General features: G+C 51.8%; 1 protein-coding gene across 1 annotated transcript; it reads left to right on the forward strand.

Moving 5' to 3' along the window:
• The first annotated feature begins 10,999 nt into the window (after positions 1 to 10,999).
• Positions 11,000 to 12,921, forward strand: PARM1 (prostate androgen-regulated mucin-like protein 1). The gene is made up of 3 exons (XM_010575531.1): positions 11,000 to 11,389; positions 12,161 to 12,239; positions 12,837 to 12,921. The coding sequence occupies exons 1-3, from the start codon at positions 11,056 to 11,058 to the stop codon at positions 12,919 to 12,921; spliced, it is 498 nt and encodes a 165-aa protein (XP_010573833.1). The 5' UTR covers positions 11,000 to 11,055.
• Positions 12,922 to 17,799: the final 4,878 nt, after the last annotated feature.

Here is a 17,799-nt window from a genome sequence, read left to right on the forward strand (position 1 = left end):
AGGGGGGGGAAAGGCCCCCCCCCCCCCGCCCCAGTTGCTTTTAAGGAGCTTTTATCGCTCGCCCCGGCCTTGAGCGGAGGCTCCTGCTCACCCAGCACCTGGCACTTTCCCCCACCAGCTAAAGGCATCTCCCTCTGCCCCCCCTCGAAGCAGTATCTACGTCCCCATTTCACTAAAACACCCGATTTGACATCTTTGCCCCCCGCTAAAACGGTCAGAGGAGACAGTTCGGTCCCTGGCCGGTGAGACAGCGAGCACTTTCGAATGACGGCACGCACAGGTTATCCCTCCGTCCAGGCTGGGTTTTTTGAATAAACAACACCAAGAGCTGCTTGCTCAGAAACATGAAAAACACACTTGCATAACCGAGCGACGGGGATGCGCACAGGGAGAAATACATCGGGCAAAGCTGCTGGTATTAAATTGCTGTCGGTGTGCAGCAGAGCAGCGTGAGGGGACAAGGCTAAGGGAGGTTTTGAGCTCCCTGCGAAAGCCTGCAGCCAGCAGCCATATCCCCAAAACAGCAATTGGGGAGGCCACGTCTGCAGGAGCCGCAAACCATCATCCTGGACCACATTGGCTTGTGGGAGATCTTCCCCTGTTAAGTGCCCCCACTAGCGCAAGAGGAGGGAGAGCTGGCTAAATCCTTCTCCTCGTAAAGGGGGAGTTTGCCAACAAGCTCTCGTTTCTGTACTTTCCAAGCAAGCGCGTTTGGGAAGGACGGGGATGAACCTACATTTTGCTCCGCAGGGATGCTGCTCGCCTACCTTTGTGGCTTCTGCCTGGCCCCGATTCGGCCACCGCCTCGGCAAGCCGCTCGAAAGCGGCCAGCCGCTGCTGGGAGTCAGCCCTTGGCCGCTTTGGGGTTGGGAGGCGGGTTTTTCCCAGCACCCAGGCCAAACCCAAAGCTGTTCCCACGACCATCCCTCTCTAAAGCACCAACGCCAGTGAGGCTTGGCAGAAGAGCGGGGAAAGATTTCCCTGGAGTACGGTCCCGTGGCTCTCGGGCTGCTCCCAAGCACCCCCAAAGCCCCAAATCTTTCAGATGCTTTCTATGAGTTTTTTGTGCCCATAGAAATAATACTTAATATATCTATTTATTACCCACGAGAAAACAAAAAGCATGACGTAAATATGCTTCGAGCTCATTCTTCAGGACTTAGTGATAGAGAGGACGTCACTGGGCAGGAGCAAAATAAGATTGGGCTTTGCCTGGCCACATAATGAAATAATAGCATCTTGCATAAGGAAGTTTTTATCCTATTATTACTTTTTACGCTGGATGTAAATTCAAACCTGCTTTGCTTTCCTGACATGATGCCCAGCCCCATACGAACACTGAGCCTGCTTTCCCCTTTAGCAATTCACCCTGCTCCCCAGCTGAGACATTTTAAAGTACCTGCAAGAGGCAGCTTTCAGCTTCAAAGGCTTTGGGTGCTTCTGCAAGGAGCCTCTGGGGAGGAAAAGCTGCTTTTTGGGGGTCTCGCAGCTGCTTTGAGCTGCCATGGAGGAGAAAAAGCTTTGAGCTCTCCTGGCCTCACTCCCCCGTGTGCGAGCTGAAGGACAGGGAAGATGGGTAGTTAATTATCCTCTCTCTCAGCCCAAACGAGCAAGCAACAGCTTCGGCCTCTAATACCAGAGAATGCTCAGAAATTCCTCTGCTGAACCCCATTGCTTCCCCTCCTGGGCAAGGCTGGGATGGGGCTGCTGCGTGTTGAAAGCTGCACCTAGAAGCAGTAATTAGCAGCTAGCCAGGAAAATTATTTAGCTGGTGCGTTGTCAGTTGGGCAGAGCTGCTGTCTGCAACACGCCTGGCCGGCTCGAGAGCCATATCCAAGATATTTGCTTGCAAAAATGTATTGTGAGGGGGACCGAGCCCAGCTGCACGGGCAGACAGGTAGGTCCGCCTGCCAGCCTCCCAGCCCAAAGAGCCGACACATGTAACATGCCAGGGAAATAAGCACAGCGCTGCATATATTTGCCTCTTTCAAAAACATAACGTGCAATATCTAAAGTATTTTTTATTTAAATCAAGCAAAAATTATTTTAGAAAGAGCTGGCACTGTAAACTACTGCTCTTAATGAGGGCAAAGCTCACCAAGAGGAAAACTTCCCACACTGCCCAACAGCCTCATTATGTCCAGCAATCAGCTAAAGCCACCGTGTGAGGTGACAGCCTGCCAACACCCCCCAAGAGGGACACAGGGCCCTGCCAGCCAGGGGTTCTCCAGGAATGCAGAGGCTTTCTGCCCCAGGTCCTCCTCAGACACCTCTGGCTGCATGGGTTGACCGGTAGCCACAGGTTGCTTTGTCACTCTCAGAAGGAAAAAAAAAACCTCTGGAGTCTTCCTCTTCACCTTCTTTTCTGCTATAATTTCACTGCAAGTTCAGGAGCCAGTGCTTCAGGAGTTGAATAATTAAGCCCCACTCAGCATTGCAGGGCAGGGGGAAACATCACGTTTTCTTTGCATGGAGGGTGGTGCGGCCACCCAGCTCTGCGGCTGCTGTGGATGAGGGGGGGGTTGTTGTGCAACCGACAGCCCTTGCTGCTGTTCCATTTGGACATTAGGGCAGATGGTGGCCAGAGGACTTGGACACCCACCCCAGGCAAGAAAGGAGCTGGTCATAGGGAACGTGCAGGCAACCATCTTTATTTTACAAGTTGCCAGTATCATTTTTAGCTGGGAAGAGCAGAGACCACAGGATGGTGAAGCTGTCTGCCTGGTTCCTTGAGAGCAATTTGCCCACAAGAGCTTTCCTCAGGGTCTGAAACACAGACAAGAGCGAGCCAGGCCCCCGTGTTAACTCTTCCCCCCATGCAATGGAGAAGAGCAGCTGCTGCTCCCAATCCAGGCCATAACCCACCAGCCAGCTGAAGACCTTGCTTGGAGCCCCTCCTTGCCCAAAGCCCCCAACTTTATGTGTTGGGCCACATGGATTTTGCTCTTGCCTTTTGCAAAAGGCGGGCCACGCATCTACAAGAGATGCTGGTAAAACCCCTACGTCCAGGGAGGTGGATTCCAATGGGTTTGCTCAGCAGCAGCCCCTGGGGGGCTACGTCCTCAAGGAGGGCTACCAAGGGACATCCCCGAGGTGCCCTGGCCAGCTGCGTGTTTGGGACAGCCTCTCCCCCAGGGATGGGGCTTCTGGATGGTGAGGAATACAGAGACAGCACATTGATTTCCATTGCGTAACTCTTTCTCTTTGCTACGGAAAGCTTCAGGCTTCGGAGCAATTAGACTTAAACCACTTAACGACCACGCAGCAGAAGAAAACTAATAACGCAGGAAGTCAGCTCGGCTCAGCAGTAAATGAGAGCAACTGCAGATTTATTTGATCCGATGGCCTTGGCTCCTTTATGGAGTTATTTGATAGCTTTGCCTTTTACCTGTTGATGTTTCTGGCCCCCGGTTTTCTCCCTTGGTTTCCTCCTCCTCCTCTCACAACTGGTTTTATACCATTGCCAACACAACCTGGCATTGAAAAGAAAGGTGATATAGCAGGAGCTGAGCTGGTAACAAGGAAGCAGCACATGACCCAGGGGTGCCCAGCACCCCACTGCTGTTGGCATTATAGGTCACCGGCAGGCACATGCAGTGCTGAAACTTTGCTACAGACCTGGAGAGCCACCATGTTGGCCCTGGTTTCCTCATTGAGGCTCAACGGCAGCCAGAGATGTCCCCAAGAGTTACCATTTCCCAGTACCAACCCATCTGGGTGCTCCCTCTGGGATGGCATGGGAAGCTTGTTGGGTTTGAGATGGAGCTCAGACCCTGCAGAGCTGCTCCTGGACCACCCCGTCATCCTTATTTCTTGGGGATAAGAAGGCAGGGCTCTGCAACAGTGCCCTACAAGGGCAGAGCCAAGTTCAAAGCCCAAGGCAACCACCACATCCTCCTTCTTCCTTCTCCCATATCAGTACAGAGCTTAATCAGACCCTTGCTTACTGCAGATGGGGCCCTCCAACCAGAGGACAGCGAAATGAACACCACCAAAGCCCAAATTACACGGTGACAGGGAAGGCGAGGCAGCCCAGTGCTGAACAGCTTGAAAAACAAGTTGAACCCAAAGCAAAAACCAGTTTTATTTTGTTTTAGCCACCACAAGGAGACCTTTTGCTGTGCACAGCTAGATACTACCAGTTTTATAGCCAAGAAGCAATAGCACAATCAAAGTTACACCTGAGCATGAGCAAGGGGGAAGGGAACTGCAGAAAAACAGCACAAGGTATGGGAATCCCCAGCCACAGAAACCAAAGCCAAGCCAACAAGGTCATGAACAGGAAGTCCTCACCCTATATTTAAAAATAAATTGTTTTACTGCTCTGCATCATTTAACCTGGTAACAAACCAACGCATGCTGCAGGACCAGAGGAGTCAGGGCTGCTCTATCATCATTACGTGGTGAGAAGCAGCATAATATAGGACCCACAAAAGATCAAAGAAGATTAGGCACTGCCAAATACATCACCCAGCATGAGCCATACCAACTTACCTTGGCTTTTAAGCTCTAGTTGCTCCCCTGAAAAAGTTCAAAGAAGAATTCTCCCCTGTGCATGTACTTTCCCTCACTGTTACCATACTTTACAATTAATTATCCATAATGTTTTTCCTATATTCTCAACAATACTATACAGAAAGGACACAGCTCCAACTACCAGGTTTTATGTCAGAGCCCCCCACTGTGCTAGTAGCACCGACTCACCCCGACAAGCCTTACCTGGGACCCCCCACCCACGCACCCTCTGCCCATTGGGCTGGGACCTCCATTTAAGCTTGGGCTCAGGTCCCAGCTCCTTGTCTCTGTTGTGGGGTGGGTGTATGTGTCTATGGTGTTGGGTGGGGTTTGGATCTGTGCTGTGCATAGGTTATCTTTATCCTGTTTTTTTGGGGGGGCGGGGCTGATGTTCTGATTCTGCTTCTAATTGTTTTCTGTGTTGACCCCAAACTTAATGTATCTCCTTGTCTTGAGCAGAGGATGGGGTTGTATCAGCATCCTTCTTTGCCTACTCAGGATAAGTCTTGTGGGTATATAGTGAGTTTATTATGGACTTTTGCCTTAAAAAAAAAAAAAAAGTACAGTGCTTAGATATTGTCTTGATTGTATGTTTTTGTTAGTGCCTGCCCCAGAAGCAGTTGCAGAGCCGGCATGGCAAGTGGTACCCAATGAGCACAGTATGTTGTGGGTACCCAACAGACCTCCTTGTTGCGGTGGCTTATTCTTCTTCCATCGTTACATTTCTTGTTCAGAAAGGGTGGCTAGATTCCTTGTGTAACTACAGTCAGGACAAGCTGCTGGGAGGGAGAAGAAATAATATCAATGTTGTAGAAACTTATATTATCTGTGGGGCCTTGGCAGCTAGAGGACCATCACCAACTGCAGCTGTGGCACGGGTGCCTTAGTTAATTCAGGCTGAGAGCAGGCGTGTGGTGTGTTGGTTGGGTCATGTGGACCTTCTGGTGGTTACATCAGATGTGATGAGTCACGAAGCAAAGCTCGTTAAAAGCTCCATCTCTGCCTTATCAGTAGATATTTGTTTGCTGTGGCATGGCTGCTCCAATCTGATGTCATTCACTTGGGCTGGAGAAGTTCTCTTGTTTTTTATGCTGCGTTTCAGCTGGCAGAACAATTTTAAAAGCTTGCTGCAATTGCTTCTGGAGTGCCTGAAAGATGCATTGCTGGAGAGGCTGCCAGGTCGGGCAGCTGTTTACCAAGCAGAGCACAGAAATGTTCAGCTTCTGCAAGGGTGAGACCTCTACCTTTGTCTGGCTTGCAGAAGGCAGGAGAACAGCATGAAAATAGGAGAGGGAGATGGTCCATCAGGTGGATGGTTCATTCCTTGGGTTGGCAGGTGGTTAGGGTTAATATTCCTTAAGAGCAAGATAGTACAATTATAAGGATTTGGGTTTTTCTTTTCTTGGCTGTTTCCCATACTCTTAGGGGAGACAACCTGGAAAAAGGATCTTTCCAAGCGGTTACCTTGTCCTGGCAGTTCCCTGCCCGCCTCTGCTCTGAGCTGGATTCTAGCGGGGTGGTCAACTGCCTTAAGTGGATTAGATGGGCAAATTCCTCAGGGCTGAACTATGCTTGGCATCCTTTGATAGCTAACATCCTTCAGTCCTTCTGACAACCCTCGTTTGAGTTTTTTTAGCCTTTGAAATCATGTGGTCCTAAAAGAAGTTTTCTAGTGTTTTTTTGTCCCTTATTCCAGTGCACTGCTCTGGTTCCTGCTGACAGCTGGAGCTCCTACAGACCACATATCGGAAAAACAAGGAAACCCCCACCTTGGCTGTTATTTTCCTTTTCGGATGTGTCAGTAGAGGACTGGGCTGGCAGATGAGCTGGGTCCTCTTCTGGCCCATGCACCTGCAGGACAGGCTGTCCGTGACCTGGGTGCAGTAGCATGAGGACATGTGGACCTACCAGCCAAGGGGGTCCTCAGCCAGGTCCTTCTTTGTCCCCTCATCCTAACCCAGTTCAGAAGCAGCCTGCATTGCCTCTGGGATCCTGGCTGGGCTTTTCCTGCGGTGCGAAGGGGCACAGCCTGTGCATGAGGGGGTGATGTGCTGTGGGCGAGAGCTGGACCCCAGGGCAGTTGCTTGGTCCCAGATAACCCGATGGAAGTTGATGGCTTGGGGGAACAAGAGGATAGCAGAGGGCTGGCACAGGTGGGGTTTGTGAGCAGAGATGAATGCAGCATTATCGATCTGGAAACCAAAGCTTGGCTGGCAATGACCGTGCGGGAGCAGGGGGAGATGGGGAAAACCAGGGCTGAGCTGAGCAGCGTGCTGCCTTTGGCTGTGCTTGATCTCCTGGGAAAAGTCCCTGTGACTTGTGACCTGCTTGGCTGGGAGCGCTCAGCCAGCAGCCAAGGATTGTTCCTGCATCCAGTTTTGGCTCATCCTCTGAGTTTATACCCCTTAGATATTATCAGAAACTTCCTGACTCATCCTGGGTAGCAGTATCGCCAGCTTTTTGAGGTCCCTATTGGTTTGCCCCCAAAGTTCAAGCAACGGGGGACACCGGAGTGGCTTTGCAGAGAGGTGGTAAGCTGCCTGTGTCCAAGAGAGTGGAAGCATCTACATTTACAGAGAAGTAATAAACTTTCAAGGTGCTACCAGCCCTGGGAGGGTCTTGCTGCGCTTGATGTAACAGCAACATGTTGTGCTACGGGCTGCAGAAGCTGTCTGCTACACGTTGGAGAAATTGCAGATTTGAACTGCTGAGGTGTGATGCAGGAAGGCTTATTTTACAGAAATACAGATATTGAACTCTAATCCAAAGAACACCAAGGGCGAAGGGATGCTCGGTCCAGGTTTGTCAGCACTTCCAGCACCCTCTGCTACCACGCGGCAGCTGATTTCTGCCCTGGCTTAGCCACCTCCAGCGCAGACCTCTTAAAACAGTGGATGAGTTTTCTGCTCAGGGCATGCAGGAGCTGCAAGCTGCTGCGGCGATGCAATGTCGGGTCCTTCAGGCAGCGTAGCGGAGGTTGAGGGGTTTGCTGTTGCAATAGCACTTGCGGTGGTGATGCCTTGCGTCACTGCTGGTGAGGGAGGCTGACTTGGTGTCCGCGTAGCTTGTGAGTGTGGGGAAATAATCCAATTATCTGTAATCAGAAGCGCAGGTGCAGGGAGGCTGGTGGAGCTGGGGCGGGGAATGCTGGGCCAGAGTACTTGGGTTCTTTGCTTATGCCTTTACATCAACTTGTATTGCTGATATGCCTTTCCACCTGTGCATTTCCAAAGCAGACCCTCTGCTCTCTGGCAAAGACCTTGTCTCCTCTTGCATAAGCCCCAGGATGGCTGCATGCTGTTAAATCCTTGAGAGAGACCCTGTTGGTCAATGCTCCTCGTGAATCCAGCCAGGGATTTCGTGTCCCACCTTTAGCCGTGAAAACCAGTGGACTGTGCTCTCCCGGAGTTGTGGCTGATGGCACCTTCAGCTCTTGCTATGTGGAAAGTTGTGGACTAACAGTAACTGCTAGAAATGGCACTTTCACCTCCTTTCCCTTAAAAAAGGAGATGTGGTTTTGGCGGCCTGCCTTCTTTGTGCTCTACCACCTGCCCCCAAAGTGAGTCTGTTGGGAAGACCATATGGGGATGCTTCAACCCAATCAAGAAATGGCAAGGGGTGGTGGTGGTGTGGGTAGCAGTTTAAAAGCAAAAAGGGCACAAATCAACCACTTTAACCTCAATATCAACATGTTGAAGAGGCAGGTTCTTGCAGCTTGTTTCTGGCCACTGAAAGCAATGTACCGAATGGTGTTGGTCCCTAACAGATGTTGCTGCAGGTGCTTTGTAGGTCCCACCACACTGGCAAGGGACCTGCCTGTGCTGTAGGGGACCAGGCACTTGCTGCCTGAGGCACATCAGCGTGGAAAGCTATGCAAGGCGACAGAGCAGCACAAGGAATGTTTGGTTTTATGGTGTTGCAGTCCCTGAACTGAGCAAGGGAGGGGAGCCACCAGCTTCTGCAGGAGGGGACAGGAGGAGCAGGGACCCACTGGGTTTGTTGGATGGGGCCAAAGCTGTGGGCAGGCTTTGTCCTGGTGACATGCTGTGGGTGAAGCCAAGCTGTGAAAACCAGTGCATTCATCTGAACTAATGGCTTTTAAGCTCAGGATTATCACAGTAATGCAGCTCAAGTTTGCACGCCAGTAACTCCCAGGTATTAACCAGGAAGCCTGAGATGTAGAGATCTTGGGATGAGAAGAGATCAGAGTGCCCTGTTGACAGCAGAAGCTTTGCAGGACCCTGGTGTGCTTTGGAAAGCTGAGAAGGAGGAGGTGGGATGCCTGGGTGCTTCCCTGCTGCTGTGGTTGGGCTGGGTGCAGAAACCATTGGTGCTGGGCCAGGTGGCTTATTTGGTAACCAGACTCCAGCTTGTCATCCATCTCCTCTCCCTTATCCTATCAGCCTCGCACCTCAGCAGACCGAGGGCCTGAGGAAGATGAAAGCTCAGAGACACCTCCAAGTGCCTGTCCCTGTGAGAAGAGCACCCATGGCCTCGGTCACACTTCCCAGACCCTCCTGCTTGGGAAATGGGGCCCATCACAGGGGTATCTACAGTGCCAGGAAAAAATTTGGGTTGAGTGTGTCAGGGACTTGTGCTCCTAAATGAAACCATGCCCCAGAGCTGGCTTTAAATCCCTGGCCAAGCACATGTTTGCAGTTTCTAGACAGAAAATACCTTCACGAAAGGTGTGCTACGTACCCAGCGCTTGCTGCAGTGAGCTGGAGGTCCTTAGCTGAGACATCCCTTCTGCTGTCCTCCACTGAAGGTGTGCAGGTTGAGTGAAGCTGTATTAGACACCTGCAGCCTTCTGTTTGTACTGATGGCTGAAAACACCCAAAAATATGGTTAGTGAGTCCCTGCTCGCCAGGGTCGCATCCCACCATTTCTATACACACATGTTAAGTGTTTCCATCTCTCCTTCAGCATGAGGTGCTGTCTGTGCCCTGGGAGACTTCTGGCTCTCCTGGCCACTCAGCGGCAAGGGGTGTTGCATGGCCCCTGCTCCCAAATTTGAGTCCTTCCCAAGCCAGTGTTTCTTGGTGCAGCTTTATGTGCAATAAGAATCGTATGATGGGCCAGCAACAGCTCTGTGCTGTCTAAAACATGTATCTGGTGCAGGTTGTGTCCTTTCTCACTACCTTGGGTGTCACCTGCACGGGTGGTATTTCAGTTTGACTTTGAGGGGGGAGAGCAGATTTGGCTGTGGTGGTTGACAACATCTCCTTGGGGGATGGCGTGTTGATGGGGAGGAGAGCCTTATGTGCCTACCAGCAATGTCCAGCCATGTATGATCTGCAAGCTCCTGCTCACGAAGAACTACCATCATGGTTGTCTGTGCTCTCACTGCTATTGTTTCCCCCTTAGATAAGCACCAAGCTCCTGTCTCTGGAGCTGAGGTGGGAGTTTGGCTTCAGGATTCCCACAAAATCAGCATTTTGCTGAGGTTTTTTATTTTGTCCTCCACGCTCATATAATAATTAGTTCATTGTGGGTTGTTTGTACCAGAGCAAGTTCTTGTTCTTCCCAGTGCTGGGCTTGGGATGCTCTGGGGGTGTAAATAAATGAATAGATGGGAATAAACATCCCTCCCGATGTCACTTAGTGTTGGCATGCTCTTCCCTTGGCCCGACTGTGCCGAGGGAGCTAGCTGCTAGCGCTGGCCCAGTGCTGAGCTTAGCCCTGGCGAGTCAAAAGGAGGAGGAGGGGAGAAAGCCCCAGCAGTCTCCTGGTGGGGATAGAGGAAAAAATGACTCATCTTCAGGCTAAGAAATGGAGACAAATGAATGAATGCACAAGGAAATGGGGGGAGAGGAGAAAGAAGGGTCTTGTGTTATCATTCCCAGCTGCGTGGCGGTTGCTGCTGAGGAGGAGCTTGCTCCCCTGCTGCTTTGCTGGCTGCTGGAAGAAGATGCTGGGAGGATGGAGCGTTTGGGGATGGGGGGGGATCCCAACCTTGGGGAAAAATGGTGCCGACCCATGCTGGGGCAACTGATCTGGTTTAAACCTCACCTCTAGCTATGCAGGGGTATCTCCTGTCTGTTTATTTTAGATGGCTCTCAGCATTTTAAAAACAATAAAGTTATTTCCAGCTTCATTCCCAAACCCTTTAATGTTCACCCAAACACCAGGTTGCCCCAAGGATTTCCCCGTTATTAATACTTCTTTGTCTCACTCCTAGGACTGGGCGATGACTCCACAGCATTGCCCCTCGCCCCTGCCAGCCCTCCCTTCCCCTCGGAGGGGACTCCAGCGGGGCCGGGCTCCAGGGACGCGGCTGTCTCCGTGCCAGCTACCGGCCAGACCTCGCTGCCCACGTCCACGGGACCTGCCGGAGATGGGGTGTCCTCCGGGCCGGCGGAGGGGGATGGCAGGGATGGCCACAATGCCACCGCTGCGGCGGCACTGTCCCTTCCTCCTTCCTCCGTCACCATAGCAGAGAGCTCATCCGTAGCCTCCAACCCCAGCTCGGTGCCACCAACCTTGGAGACAGCCCCAGGTCTTCGGACAGCAAATACTGCCAGCTTGGCAAGAGGCACGATGGATTTGGGGGCAGCTCCCACCCCCACGGGTATACCTGCATCATCATCCTCCTTCTCCTCCTCCCTCCCCACCAGCCACCTGTACTCATCCCCCGCGACAGTCTTGTCCCCAACGCCCATCCTCATGAGCCCTGGCACCACACAGCCACCGATGCTGACCAAGGATGTCCCTTCGCTGGGGACGCTGGCCATGGCATCAAGCCTGGCCGCGGAGCCAACGTCCCCACCAGTGACTGTGACAAGCCCCACCGCAGCCGAGGCCGTGGCCACCGACAAAACCACCCTTTCCACCGGAGTCACAATGGAAGAGGTCCCGCGCGCCTTGAGCGCAGGTGAGTACCGCTGCTCTCCCTATGTGTATGTAGATATGAGGTCAACCTCAAGGTGCTTGGATCAGAGGGGCAGACCCCCCAGGTTGGAAGGGAAGAGGGGGTCAACTTTCTGCGAGTGGCATTCAGCAAAAGCTGAGCTTTCCTGGAGGAGCCTATGTCATCTGCTCCACCAATGGAGACGAGGAGTCGTAGACACCAAACCTCAGTTGCCCAGAGATGTGAATAAAATCCTTAGTTGCGAATTTGACTCAAAACACTTAAAGATGAGAGGAAACAAGTGCCTGGACACTGGGGGCAGCCTGACTTAGGAAGACGTGGGTTTTTCTTCTCCCTTCTGGAGAGCTCACTAAGCTGACACTAGCTTTCACCTGTAGTCTTCTGCAAGCTCAGATAGCTTAAAAGCACTTCATAAGGCCAGAAAAGGGAGGGATCTGGAACATTTTCTAGCCTTGGCTCAGCACTAAGTGCTGCCTGGTGCTGGGAGGAGCATCAAGGATCAAGTCCATAGTCCTCAAGCAAAGCCCAGCTGTGTTTTATCCCAAATCCACCTGCCTTGCCTCTACGGGAAGGAGGTCATTGCAAAAATATAGGTGTGCCCAGCATCCTCCACAGGAGCTTTGGGAAGCGGTGAGGGAATGTTCCCCCCCACCAGAGATGGCTGGCACGGGTGTATCGGGAACAGCCGGGGTGTGGGCTGAGTGCTATGGGGCCGGCGATGGGACTGGGACTCGGGAAGGCTGAGCGCTGCCCTTTCTGATGGACTTTCCGCAGGGAGCATCGTGGCCATAACCGTGACCGTCATCGTGGTGGTGGTGCTGGTTTTTGGGGCAGCGGCATACCTCAAGATCAGGTAAGGCTGTTTTCGGGGTGCCCCCCCCCACCTCTAAGGCTGCAGCCCCTGTCACCATCGCAAGGGTGATGCTCAGGGGTGAAGCCCTGGGGAGATGCTGTCCCCAAGCCTGGCAGGGTGACGTGCAGTCTCTGGTCCTAGCCAGCACTGCTGCATTTTCTCCCACATCTATATTAAAAAAGCAGAGTTTTTCTTCCTCGATTTACAACAGCCTCACTCAAATGCCGGAGACGCTGTTCAGCATAGTCATAACCAGTAATTATCCCTAGGGCAAGCTGCTGCCACGGGTCTTGCCGTGACTTAGACAATAAACAGCAGCACGGCCCAGCGCTCAGCATCTGTAATGAGGCTTTGCTGACAACTGAGTCGAGCAAAGGTCTTGTTTTAATTCCCTGGCATGTCCCAGTCTGGTTCAACGGGGGCAAAATCCTGCCTGCGCTTATTTTCTCTCCTGGTGCTTCCTGCTAAAATATCCCAAAGTTCAACCTAGTGAGGACTTGCATGCATTTTTTTTTTTTTTTGCCCCACGGTAAAATAACTGATAAATCACCAAAGCAATCGGTAACGCTGGGCGGTTTGCTTGCTTTCCCCTGGCAGGCACTCCTCCTACGGCAGGCTTTTGGATGACCACGACTACGGCTCCTGGGGCAACTACAACAACCCTCTCTATGACGACTCCTAGCAGGGACGAGGAAAAAAATAATAATAATAATAAAAAAAATCCTTAATTTATAAGTGCTTCTGCAGCAGAACATCCGCTGTCGAGGAGGTGCCCGGGCGCCGAGGCAGGATTACGGCAGGTCCGGCGGATGACAGGCAACCGGTGGGCGGGTGCGTGGCGCCCACAATAAACCTGAATTTTGGCCTTTGCGTAGGAAACTCTGGGTCCTGGGGCACGTCGGCCACTTGGTTTGTAGGCAAGGGAACCCAGGTTCCCCAGGGGTAAGGGATGGGGGGAGGTAAAGGGAGAGGATGGAGGTTCAGCCAGCACCGTGGCATCCTTTGAAATGTTGCTGCCCCACGGCTCGGGGACGGGGACACGGGGGCTGCTGAGCCAGACCCAGCAGCGGACGGGGGGTCTCCCATGCTTTCACATGCCCCTTCCTCCAAAATCACCTCCCTGTATCGCCCCGCTGTGAAATCCTTCACCTTGCCTCGCCAGGGACCACAAGCAGTTACAGGGCAGCTCCGTCACCGCTCCCTTTCTCTTCCTGCAGGTGCTTCTGTGCAGGAGCTCGTCATTTCAGTTTTTTCCATTTATTTGTGGTTTTTTTCCCCTCCAAACATAGGCTGGGAGCCCGTGGGAAGGTGCATTGACCACCCACTCTCTTGGGCCAAGAGGTGGCCCATTTCACACACGTGGGTGCTTGCTCCACAGCTTTATTTTTAATCCTTGAAAAACTTGGCTGCTAAAACACAGCAAAGTGGTTTTTTTAATCCCCAATTTATGCATTCAGCTACTAGTGTGCAAAGCCAGGGGGTGGCCAATGGCAGGGCTGGTTTGGGGAGGGGATGCTCACCCCAGCCCACATCCTCTTGTTCGGCCACTTCTACCTCTGGCTAAATCCCCGGCAGTGAAAAGCAAAGCCCGTGGCTCGCATGACCTTGATAAATAAATTGACACTAAACGATGCTGCAAAGGTTTGGGGCATCCCAGCAAGCCCCCAGAGCTGGTCACCATCACCCCGAAGGTTGTAGATCAGCCTCTTCCCAGGGACCCTCAGCAAGATAGCAGCATGACCGAGTTTCTGGAGGAGTTTTGGGAAAGGCAGCAGCACCCCTGGGCAGGTAGAGATGTGCCCGTTTGCAGCAGGTTATGTCCCTGCTTTTAATTACTGACTATTTTCTTGCATGGGGAGGGCATGGAGTTCATCAGGGTATCCTCCAAGATACCTCCTCACTGAAGCCCTGAAGCAGGAGACAATTTGCTGCTATAGGGAGGGCGGCTAAGAAGAAGCCGCCATTCCCTATGGGATGTAAACAGACGAGGCAGGAGAGGCTCAAGCTGCCATCTCACCCGAAACGCAGGCGTTGGTTTGCTTCAGTTTAATCGGTGTCGGCGGCGCAGGCTGGGAAACAGGCTCTGCTGTTCGCCCCGGCTGCTAAACAAAGCGTCCTGGGGAACATCAAAGCTCGGGGCGTTTGCATGATTGCTTCCCACAACAGATGCATCATCTCTTGATTTTCATCGAGCCAGCATAATAAACGCGGCCAGCACCGTAACAGCCACCTGAAAAGGTCAGGAGAAATAAGGACGCCTCCTCCAGCTCTGCTTCCCCAAAGGAAATGCAATCATTATGCATTTTCCTTTTCCTTCCTAGCCTCTTCAGTGGCCAGTCCTTTCACCTTCTTTTTTAAATTACAACTTCTTTTTTCTATTAACATTAGTCCGGTGGCTGAAGCCTGGCTCAACAGCAAGACTTCAGTGTGGGATTTGCTGGCACTAAACCTATCTGCTAAGGTGCAGATACCACGCTCTTCCTCACCCTCTTTTAGTTCAAATGGGGGAGAAAAAGGGAATAAAGCAGCAATCGGTCACTGCAACTTCAAACCGCAGCCAGCCCAGGAAACTGTTGGGGCTGGGAGCATATATAGGGCGAGATTTATGGTAGGACTACTCTGTATCCCATCTCTGTCCTGGGACACCATCCTGCCAGCCGCTAGCTATTCCCACCAGGCTCTGGAAAGAGAGGATGCATTTAGGGAGGCAGGGGAGGAGAGGGGAATGCGATGCCGAGGTGGGAAGCACAGCGGTGGTGCAGGCTCTGAGGATGCTCGGGACGAAGAAAACTCCTTTTCACCTTTTTGGCAGCCAAGAAGTAGTGAATTAGGCCACCCCAGCTAAGAAAAAACCACAAACTAAGTAAAAAAAATCCCACCCTTCTCTTGAAATAAATTGGACCATGCGGTGCTGCACTCGCCCTCCCCGAAACCATGCAGAAAAGGCTCTCCCTCACCCCTGCTAGCAAAAAGTCACCCATTGGGGAGTTCGTCTGCTTTGCTCGGCTTTAAAACCCCTCCTGAGCTACAGTTCAGTATTGTCCAGCAACAGCAAATAGCAGGCATTAAAAAAACCCCAAGCTATTAAAAAAATCACTCACTCTGCTCAAATGCTGCTGCTCAAGTGAGGGAATAAAGGGAGAGGAAAAGCCATCACCTTCACTTAAAAAAATATAATCCCCAGCGGAATAAATTCCTTTCTCATGAAGGAGAACAGAAATTGGGTGTCATCTTCTGCAGGACACTGTGAGTGTTTAGGAGGAAGGTTTGGCCAAGAAATTAAACCAAACCTTATCAGCGTGGGCTGATTTCACACGCAAATTCACACTTCATCTCTGCATCAGCGGCGAAAACCAGAGACACTGTCTCATCCCCAGCACCACCGAGCTGTGGGTCTCACGTGGGGTCCACTCTCCTGCTCAACCCTGCACTTGGATGATTAAAATGAATTAATCTCTCTTGTCTACAATGCAAGGAAGAGGCTGTACATATTTTTAGGGTTATCCTGGCATGAAAGGGGATTCCTTGCTTCCCGCAAAAGCCTGGGACCAGAAGCCATCACCAGTGCCTTTTCTTTGCTCCCTGGCATGGTTTAAGCAGCAAGGCAAAGGCTCTGCCCTAAAGCACTCACCTAACAGGTAAGATAAAGAAGAAAGGATGGACATCCCACCTCCACATACGGCTCAAGCCTCCCAGCCCATCACCCGGGCCTCAGGCCTGTCGAAAGGGAAGACACACACCGCTGGAGACCCTCAGTGAGGTGCCCTCTCCCCTGCAGCCAGCCATGAGCCTTTCTAAAGACATTTACACAGCACCTGAGCTTCAGCTTTATTTCCCCCTCTAGTGAAAAAGGGCTTCTTGCAAAACCGCTTCTATTTTTTAATGGCGCTCACTGCTGCGGGTAGAGAAGGCACTGTGAGGCCGTTACCCACTGACTACAAGCAGCAAATCATAAATGAATATATCACATTTGTTCCCGTAGTTTGGAATCGGAGCCGAAAACAGTAGGCTGGGTTACGTGCTGTGGTACCACCCCCGCGACTCAGAGCATCCTCCTTAAAATGAAAGGGGTAAGCGAAGCTGAGCCAGGCTCCCAGTTTGGGGCCAAAACCAGCTGGGGAAAGGCTTGCCAGGTTGGCTACCGCAAGATACACCCCATAAAGCTCCAAGGCATCGCTGGGTGAAATCCAGCATCGGCCTCAGATAAAAGCTATGGGGTGCAGAGGCAGGGACTGGGACTGAGGTGCAGAGATGCCCTGACACTGCCCGCACGAGGATGGTGCAGGTCAGCCCTCTGCACCGCCACAGGGATGTTAAATACATCACTTCACAAAGAGTAAAGAGCTAAGTGTTTTTTCAGCTAACCCCACGTAAAGCCCAGAGCTCTCCCCAAGCCTCTGCAAGGCACGCCGGCTGCTCCACTGAACTCAGACAGCCCCATCACAGCCCGCCTGCCCAGAAACATGCGGCTAAATTCAGCTGCCTGCTGAATTTGGGGACTTCAGGGGTACCAGGAGATCAGGTCTGCTGGAGGAAAGGTGCTGTGCAGGCAGCTCCGAGATGAGGTGGACGAAGCCAGTGCCGACATCGCACCAAAGGGCTTTCCTGGGTGACCCACGCCACAGATACACCAGACTTCCCATTTCATTTATTCATGATGCATCCACCCTGCGACACCAATTATGCATTTATGTCTACAGCACTGTACGCCAGCAAGGGCCAAGGCGCAAGACAGCCTGAAAAATAACAGATACACTTGCCAAGTGGAAAAAGCATTTTATTATGGGGGGATAATGCCCTCAAAGGGACAACGCCTGTGTTCAAGGTGGTGGCTGCTAACACCCCTCTCATCTTCCACCTCAGACCCTCCAGTTTACACGGGGATTTCTGTCCTCCCACACTACTATGGCAGAGAAGGGGGAAAAAAACCAGCTAGGACATGCCCTAAAAATAGACTTTCTTTTATCCTTCTCTTTTTTTAAAAAAGATGAGGAAAACTCTCTGCCATCAGCTTGCTTTATTTACAAAAATAGCAACCCCCCATTTTTCCCAAAGGCTTCCCACCTCCCCGTCTTTGGCTCGATTTCATCGCAGGGATATTTTATTTATATAGAAAAAATAGTTCACATAGCTCTGTGCAGAACATCCCATTCCCCTGGCCATTCAGGCAGCAGCAGAATCTGGCAGCAGCGCTGCAGATGACGTGATCCCTCTCCAGGTCTCCTGCCCTGCCCTCACCGGAGGCCCAGCAGGCTGCTTTCACCACCACTTCCAGGCTCTGTCCAGCCTCACTCATTGTGCTTTCGTTTGGCTTATTTGTGAATATGCTAATATCTCATCAACATGTTTCCAAGTGTCATCTTCTCAGACTCTTGGTGGAATCAATGAAGTATTAATGACTTCTTAGCAGAGATAGCTATTGGTTGCAGCCTCCAGGAGCAATAATGCTCAGGAGATGGAGTAAGTGATTGGCGACAGCCAGCACAGCTTCACTAAGGGCAAATCGTACCTGACAAATTTGGTGGCCTTCTACAACGGGGTTACAGTGTTGGTGAATAAG

Source organism: Haliaeetus leucocephalus, unplaced genomic scaffold, assembly GCF_000737465.1.
Source record: "Haliaeetus leucocephalus isolate CR32 unplaced genomic scaffold, Haliaeetus_leucocephalus-4.0 Scaffold484, whole genome shotgun sequence".
Classification (NCBI taxonomy): Eukaryota; Metazoa; Chordata; class Aves; order Accipitriformes; family Accipitridae; genus Haliaeetus; species Haliaeetus leucocephalus.